General features: G+C 42.5%; 1 protein-coding gene across 1 annotated transcript in view; it reads left to right on the top strand.

Moving 5' to 3' along the window:
• cacng2b (calcium channel, voltage-dependent, gamma subunit 2b) overlaps positions 1 to 5124 on the top strand; it is a gene marked incomplete at its 3' end in the record, with an annotated part of 62476 nt that extends 57352 nt beyond the window's left edge. The window contains exons 3-4 of the mRNA XM_080029711.1: positions 979 to 1119; positions 4610 to 5124. Coding sequence (XP_079885837.1) covers positions 979 to 1119; positions 4610 to 5124 — 656 coding nt within the window. The remainder of the gene's footprint in view (positions 1 to 978; positions 1120 to 4609) is intronic.
• Positions 5125 to 8857: the final 3733 nt, after the last annotated feature.

The following is an 8857-nucleotide window of genomic DNA, read 5'->3' as shown; positions in this document are numbered from 1 at the left end:
CCTACCAGACCATCGTACTTCATTTCATTTGTACAGAAGGTCTGGAATCGCAGACCCAGACTGACTACTGAAGGGAAATTAAAATTGAGCGGAAGTAGGCAGGCGGGCGGTGCCAGACTAAGTTAGAGAGACAGACCATAAAGCACTTTAAAAAGTTTGAAACGCTTAAAGAAAAAAATCACATGGCCGGAGTACAAAGTTGATATACAATTTTGAGAATGAAGTCGAAATGTCGAAAATAACTTCTGTTATACTTTGTCTACTATTGTTTGATACTACGGTTTAAATATTGTTGTCATTTTTTTTAAGATATTTTTTGGGCACTTTTATGCTTTATTGATAGTGTAGAGACAGAGTTGAAATGGGGCAGAGAGGGGAGTGACATGCAGAGAACGACCGCGGGCTGGAATCGAACCCGGGTCCGCTGCTGGCCGAGGCCCATGGTGGGGGGGGGGGGGACGCCCTACCAACTGAGCTAAGGGCGACCCCAAATATTGTTGTTATTGATCCTTAAACTGTTTATTCCAGTTCTATATGTAAATGTCTTTCATCCATATCATCTATCATTCATCTTTCAAATGATCTGTGTTATGGTGAGTGTCGAGTGGTGATAATTTGGCTAATGACAATAATTTTTTTCCTCTTTTTGTGTGTGTGTGTGTGTGTTTCTATGTATGTGTGTGTGTGTCTGCCTGCCTGTCTCTGTGTGTGTGTGTGTGTCTGTGTGCCTGTCTGTCTGTCTGTCTGTGTCTGTGTCTGTGTCTGTCTGTCTGTCTGTCTGTCTGTCTGTCTGTCTGTCTGTCTGTCTGTCTGTCTGTCTGTCTGTCTGTCTGCCTGCCTACCCGTCTGTCTGTGTCTGTCTGTCTGTGTCTGTCTGTCTGTCTGTGTGTCTGTCTGTCTGTCCGTCTACCTGCCTGCCTGCCTACCCGTCTGTCTGTCTGTCTGTGTCTGTCTGTCTGTCTGTCTGTGTGTCTGTAGGCGCAGTGCGGGCCTCCAGTATCTTCCCCATCCTGTCTGTCATCCTGCTCTTCATGGCTGGTCTGTGCATCGCAGCCTCGGAGTTCCAGAAGCAGCGACACAACATCATCCTCAGCTCAGGCATTCTGTTCGTCTCCGCAGGTAAGACGTGTGTGTGTGTGTGTGTGTGTGTGTGTGTGTGTGTGTGTGTGTGTGTGTGTGTGTGTGTGTGTGTGTGTGTGTGTGTGTGTGTGTGTGTGTGTGTGTGTGTGTGTGTGTGTGTGTGTGTGTGTGTGTGTGAAGAGAAGTGAGTTTGCCATACAACAATCATTTCAAGATGAAGCTAAGAAACAAAAAGACAGCGCTGGTTTCAATTTGGCCAGATTCTTATTAAGACAATTTTATGTGTGTGTTTGTGTGCGTGTGTGTGTGTGTGTGTGTGTTTGTGTACGTTTGTGTGTGTGCGGGTGTGTGTGTGTGTGCGTACTGTTCGTCTCCGCAGGTAAGATCATTTTTTTTTTTTAAGATTTTTTTTTGGCATTTTCAAGCTTTATTAGACAGTACAGAGTTGAAATGGGGAGACAGAAAGAGAGAGAGAGAGAGAGAGAGAGAGAGAGAGGGGGGGGGTGGGGGATGACCTGCAGTAAAGGTCCACGGGTCGGATTTGAACCCGCGACCACTGCAACGAAGGCCGGAGCCGATATGGTACAACGCTCTATCCACTACGCCACCGGAGCGCCCTACATTTTTCTTTTTGAATCAACATATATAAGGGATGCACCGATACCAGTAGTACCAGTCTCTTACTGTGCACATGTACTGTATACAGGAAACTAGTTGAGATTAGGAATACTTTTTTAAAGCACGAGGATTGATCTGTGGGAGCCAGAATTCTTTATGGTTGATAGGGGATCAAATACTTATTTCACTCAATGAAATGCAAAATAATTTCTATCTTTTTTTTAAAGTGATTTTCTGGATTTTCTTTTTGATATTCTGTCTTATCACTGTTAAAATAAACCTAGCATTAAAATTATAGACCGCTCATTTCATTGTAAGTGGGCAAACTCACAAAATCGGTGAGGGATCAAATACTTATTCCCTCCGCTGTACATGTACTTGTTCTCATTAAAACACTTTGGCTCGTATTTACTGCAAGTAAGTTCCATTAGAACTTTACAAGCTGCTCTTTGCCTGGCTCTGTGCTGTATGCAGTGAGATTTCCTTTTATCCTTGTCTTTGAGTGAGATGTGCACAAATTGCATAATTTTTTTTTTGTAATTCACATATTTGTGGTATTTGGTCACAGGATACAGGGACACATGATACAAATTCATAAATGTCATTTTTCTTTTTAAACCTTTATTTCTACAGGTAAATCCCATTGAGTCCGAAGACTCTTTTACAAGGGAGACCTGTTCCCATTCCCACGTTACCATTCACACACACATTCATACACCGATAGCAGCAGGCTAACTATCGACATTCACACGAGGCAAGGTGGGTGAAGTGTCTTGCCCAAGGACACAACAACCATGACACAGGTGGCAGGGCGGGGATCGAACCTCCAACCCTTTGATCATCAGCCGACCCGCTCTACCAACTGAGCCACAGTCGCCCCAAATGGCTTCAATATCATTGGTTTCATGGCGACATATATAAAAAATAAGAAAATAAATAAATGAGAAAACTAAAAATTTAATTATTATTATTACAAATTGCATAATATTATTAAGTACTCGTATCAGTACTGGGTATCGGCAAGTACAAATTGAGAACTTGTACTTGGTCTGAAAAGAGCGGCGTCGGTGCATCCCTACAACAGACTGTACGTGTCTTTCGCTTCTGTCAAATTGGTTGAAGTTGATACAAAATTCAGAACCAAGGAAATGTAATAAACTAGAAGCAGGCTTTAGGGGGGGCTTAGCTCAGTTGGTAGGGCGTCCCCCCCCCCATGGGCCTCGGCCAGCAGCGGACCCGGGTTCGATTCCAGCCCGCGGTCGTTCTCTGCATGTCACTCCCCTCTCTGCCCCATTTCAACTCTGTCTCTACACTATCAGTAAAGCATAAAAAATTTTTTTAAAAAGAAGCAGGCTATCAGATCTGAAACCGCCCATAGTGTCTGGTTGGGATGTTCGCATGTGGACAAAAGGCCGAATCGCAAATAAGAAGCTAAAGTTACAAACATACCCTTGTACATGTGGACATGGCTATAAAGTGAGTTTGCATTACAACAATAAATTCAAGACGAAGCAAAGACACAAAAAGACAGCGCTGGTTGCCATTTTGCCAGAGCCCTTTTGAGACGTGTGTGTGTGTGTGTGTGTGTGTGTGTGTGTGTGTGTGTGTGTGTGTGTGTGTGTGTGTGTGTGTGTGTGTGTGCGTGTGTGTGCGTGTGTGTGTGTGTGTGCTCTGGTTCTAGGCCATGGCCTACTGTGCTGCACTAGATAACTAGTTCCCCTCCAAGTCAGAAGAAGTGAGAGATGCAGTTCCCTCAGTTCTCTCTTCACTGTGTCTGTGTGTGTGTGTGTGTGTGTGTGTGTGTGTGTGTGTGTGTGTGTGTGTGTGTGTGTGTTTTTAAGAGTGTGTGTGTGTGTGTGCAAGGCTGTGTGTGTGTGTGTGTCTATGTGTGTGTGTGAGTGTGTGTGTGTTGTTAAGAGAGTGTGTGTGTGCAAGGCTGTGTGTGTGTGTGTCTGTGCGTGCTCGCCTGTCTCTGTGTGCGTGTGTGTGTGTGTGTGTGTGTGTGTGTGTGTCTGTTGCTAGGCTAAGCGGAGGCCGGTGGGATTACACTCTAAAAATAAAGGTGTCCCTGATTCTCTCTGTACATCTCAATCAGAGCCTCACAGTCCTCACACTACAGTCTGCTATTCAGTCCCATTCATTCAGAAAAGTTTACAAGGCTTATCAGTATATTTGTCCTTTTGTCTGTCTGTCTGTCTGTCTGTCTGTCTGTCTGTCTGTCTGTCTGTCTGTTTGTCTGTCTGTCTGTCTGTCTGTATGCCTGTCTGTCTGTCTGCCTGTCTGTCTGTCTGTCTGTCTGTCTCTGTCTGTCTGTCTGCCTGTCTGTCTGTCTGTCTGTTTGTCTGTCCACAAGATAAACATAGAGATCCGAAATGAGAGATGCAGTGAGGTTGAAGATGGTTGGAAATGTTGATAAAAGGCGAGAGATATTAAACTAAATGTAGGGCGGATTGAACCAGTTTGCTTCTTAAAGAGGGACAGAGAGCTATGGGTTATAGTTATGCATTTAAGACCCGATCCAAGTTTGCCCCTTGACCCTCAGCCTTATCCCTTCCCCTCTGAATACATATATATACTCCACCTTTAATGTGCCCAATATCGGGCCAATATAAGTTGTCAAATCTGTCTCACGAATGTGTCACACTAACTAACTGACTGTAATACTGAAAGAATCTGTGATGAAATTGCTTTGTTAGGATAAGGTAAGGTAAGGTAACTTTATTTGTACCCGAGGGTAGATTTGGTTGCAGTTAAAAAGAATTGGATTGTTAGGAATAGTCAAGTCTATTAGCATCACACACACACACACATACACACACACACACACACACACACACAACCCCCCCACACACAGCATTAACCCAATGTCTTTCTTTATTGTCCCCCCCCCTCCCCCTCTCCTCTGTCCCAGGCCTGAGCAACATCATAGGGATCATCGTGTACATATCAGCGAACTCCGGAGACCCTTCCAAGAGCGACTCCAAGAAGAACAGCTACTCCTACGGCTGGTCCTTCTACTTCGGCGCTCTCTCCTTCATCATGGCCGAGATGGTCGGCGTGTTGGCTGTGCACATGTTCATAGACCGCCACCGCGAGCTGAGGGTGGGCGCGCGGGCTGCCGACTACCTCCAGGGATCGGCCATAACTCGAATCCCCAGCTATCGCTACCGCTACAGACGCCGCTCACGTTCTTCGTCCCGCTCGACGGACCCCTCGCACTCCCGAGAGGCGTCTCCCGTGGGGTTGAAAGCGTTCGCGCTGCCCTCCACCGATATGTCGATGTACACGCTGCCCAAAGGTCAAACGGGCGATCACACGGCCAACTATAACTCAACGGAGAGGGACCACAACTTCCTACAAGTCCACAACTGCATCGGGAAGGATTCGAAAGACAACGCTGCAAATCGTCGCACTACACCCGTATGAAACTGCTGGGACTAAAAAGGGAAAAGGGAAGGGGGAAGGGGGAAGGGGGAGGCCTCAAGACACTTTAGAAAAGAAAAAAATTCATTTTTTCAATGGGGAGGCTGCAATAGACAGATCATGGTGTGAAAGGAGTTGAGAAAATGTAAAAAAAATAGGCTTCCACAGCGAGAGGATACATGGAGTGAGTTGGTTACAGCAGCATTAAGGGGGAAGATCGGGTAATATGCAGACGATCACTGCGTTTCTGTTTGAAAATGAAGAAAAAAAACGAAACTGAGTAAAAAATGCATAAAAAAAAAGATACATGCATGATTTTTTCCCCCATCTCCCATTGTTTAAGGAGTTTTGAACATGTTTGTAAAGATTTGAAGGGGTTGGGGGGACGGGGGAAGGGTATTTGGGAGGGGTGTGTGTGTGTGGGGGGGAGGGGTTGTCTAGTTATGGGCCGGGGCAGACTGACCCCGTTTAAAAAGTTGAACTTTATATTTTTTACTCTTCCAAAGTCTGATGAAAAAAGGGTCTTGATGATGAACCCTCTTTGGCCCCGCCTAGGATCCTGCCCCTCGCTCTACCAACCCCGAACACACACACACACACACACACACACACACACACACACACGCACACACAGTAAGTTACAGTACAGACACACACACACACACACAGTTAGCTACAGTACACTCACACACACACACAGTTAGCTACAGTACAAACACACACACACACACCAACACCAACACACACAGTTAGCTACAGTACACACACACACACACACACACAGACACACACACACAGACACACACACACACACAGTTAGCTACAGTGCACACACACACACACACACACCCTAACCTCCCTTCTCAAACCCCCCACTCCTTTCTTTAGTTGCTCTGTCTTCTTGATTTCATTCTTTATTCGCTCTGATACTGTGAACCTTCGCGGTGTGTTTTCAGCAGGGAGCAAATTCAGGCCGCAAAAAAAAAAACTGAAAAAAATATACAAACAAAGAAAAAAAAAGTTAATATATGTATTGATTATATCTGAATATATGAATATATATGTTAATAAATCATGAAGAGACTTCTTCCCCGGCGCAAGAAATATCACAACAAACTAACCTACGAAGAGAAGGCAAATCAAGTCATCGAGGACACCGAAATCCAAAATGGCGGATTGATCGTGGACCGGCTCGTTCGTTGACTTTTGGCTTTTTTTCGGATGAACTGATGAAATGTCGGTTAGTATTATTAGACACATTACGTCACCACATTCTTTTACAACAAGATGAGAAGAAAAAAAATCGTTTGGACTTCCGCCGTAACCATGGCAGCCATATTGTGTTTCCAGGTCAATAAGTTGACCACAATTATTTTTATTTATTTTTAATTTTTTCTCGATGGAGGAGATTGAAGATTGAACTCTGGGTTAATGGAGGATATATATCTTGTGGCAAACTTGAAGAAAAACGATGAAGACTATACTTAACTTGCGGACTTTGAAACTTTGAAACTATGAAATTATCACTACTGCCAAAGACACAAAGTAGTGCAAGAGAGAGAGAGAAAGAGAGACAACGAACAAACATGGCTACCAACCAGCGAGGTGAAGCTATATAAGTGACTCCAAAAAAAATTAAGAAATTTACATGCATGCTAATCAAAATCATCCGATCTGCTTTTATTAAGGAACCTATGTTTTTTTTTTTTTTTTTTTTTTTTTTGAACAACTGGACAATGATACCGTGTAAGGGCAACGTGGGGGTGACAAATTATAAGTTAATGTTACAGTACTATGTCTATTTGAATTTTTATTTTGGTTTTTATTTTTGAGTGGGTAATTTGGGGTGGGGGTGGGAGGGGCTTCATAAATGCTTGAAACAAAATGAACAATCTATTGAAGAACGTATCAATGCTTTGGAAAAATCTTTATCTTGCCTTTTTTATTTTATTTTATTTTTATTTTATTTTATTTTGTTTTATTTTATTTTATTTTATTTTATTTTATTTTATTTTATTTTATTTTATTTTATTTTATTTTATTTTATTTTATTTTATTTTGGAAACTCTCACACAGCCTTATAGTCTCTTTATTTATTTTTGTCTCATTTTTCTTGTTCTTTGCGTTTGTGTTTGTTGTAAATGAGAAATTAAATTGAAAAAAAAAAAAAGCGTAATGTCTTTCAAGGTGCCAAAACTGAATGATTCTGAACTTGGATGCATCAAGTCCTGATGACGAATAAAAATTGAACCATGAACCCCCCGTAGGGAACAGAAGAGTGTGTGTTGTTGTGTCGATAAATACAACACACACACACACACACACACACACACACACACACACACACACACTCACACACACACACACACACACACACACACACACACTCACACACACACACCCACACACAGTGTTGTTCTGTCATCTTGGTCACACACACACAAAATCACAATAGACATTTGTCTCAGTGGGCTTTACATTCCATACAATATGATACAATATGACACCCTCTGCCCTTATCTATCTATCTATCTATCTATCTATCTATCTATCTATCTATCTATCTATCTATCTATCTATCTATCTATCTATCTATCTATCTATCTATCTATCTATCTATCTATCTATCTATCTATCTATCTATCTATCTATCAATCTATCTATCTATCCCTCTGCCCTTACACCCTTAGCTCGGCTGAGAAAAAACTCCCAGTAAAAAACCCTTTCCCGGGATTAAAAAATTTGAAGAAATCTCAGGGAGAGTCGACAGAGTAAGGGATCCCTCTCCCAGGACGGACATGCTGCAATAGATGTCATAAGTAGAGAGGAACACACACACACACACACACACACACACACACACACACACACACACACACACACACACACACACAGTGACACCCCCCCCGTAGGGAACAGAAAGAGTGTGTGTTGTTCAATCATGTTGGTCGAATAATACAGGTGAAACTTAGAAAAAATTAGAATATCGTGCAAAAGTTCATTTATTTCAGTAATTCAACTTAAAAGGTGAAACCAATATATCATATACACTCATTACATGCAAAGTGAGATATTTCAAGCCTTTATTTGTTATAATTTTGATCATTATTGCTTTCAGCTTATGTCTGGAGTTTGTTTTTTATTACAAGATAGCACCTATAGCACAGCCTGTTGGTCATTAAAGGAAGGCTAAAGGTTTATTTTTGTTTATGCTCTATAAGATTCTTTTGCACAAATGCATCTACAAAATAAGCAATATACTGTATAGGAATGTTCATTTCAGAAAGTGAAGAACTTCCCCGGGGACGTTTCATTTGATTGTGTGTGTAGCGACATTAGCGGCTAACGTTTAGCGTCTATGCACTTCTACTCTTCTTCAGAGGGATTATTATTTCTTAATTTAGTTTTTTAATTTGGGGCGACTGTGGCTCAGGTGGTAGAGCGGGTCAGCCAATGATCAAAGGGTTGGCTGTTCGATCCCCCACACCCTGCCGCTTGTGTCATAGTTGTTGTGTCCTTGGGCAAGACACTTCACCCACCTTGCCTTGTGTGAATGTCGATAGTTAGCCTGCTATCGGTGTATGAATGTGTGTGTGAATGGTAACGTGGGAAAGGAAAACAGGTCTCCCTTGCAAAAGAGTCTCCGGTCTCAATGGGATTTACCTGTATAAATAAAGGTTAAAAAAAGTAACTTTTAAATGTCAGTCCTTTACCACTCAGAAAAAACGTGCTGTGT

Source organism: Ammodytes marinus, assembly GCF_949987685.1.
Source record: "Ammodytes marinus genome assembly, chromosome: 6".
In the NCBI taxonomy this organism is placed as follows: Eukaryota; Metazoa; Chordata; class Actinopteri; order Uranoscopiformes; family Ammodytidae; genus Ammodytes; species Ammodytes marinus.
The sequence above is the reverse complement of the archived record's forward strand: the minus strand, read 5'-3'. Positions and strand labels throughout refer to the sequence as shown.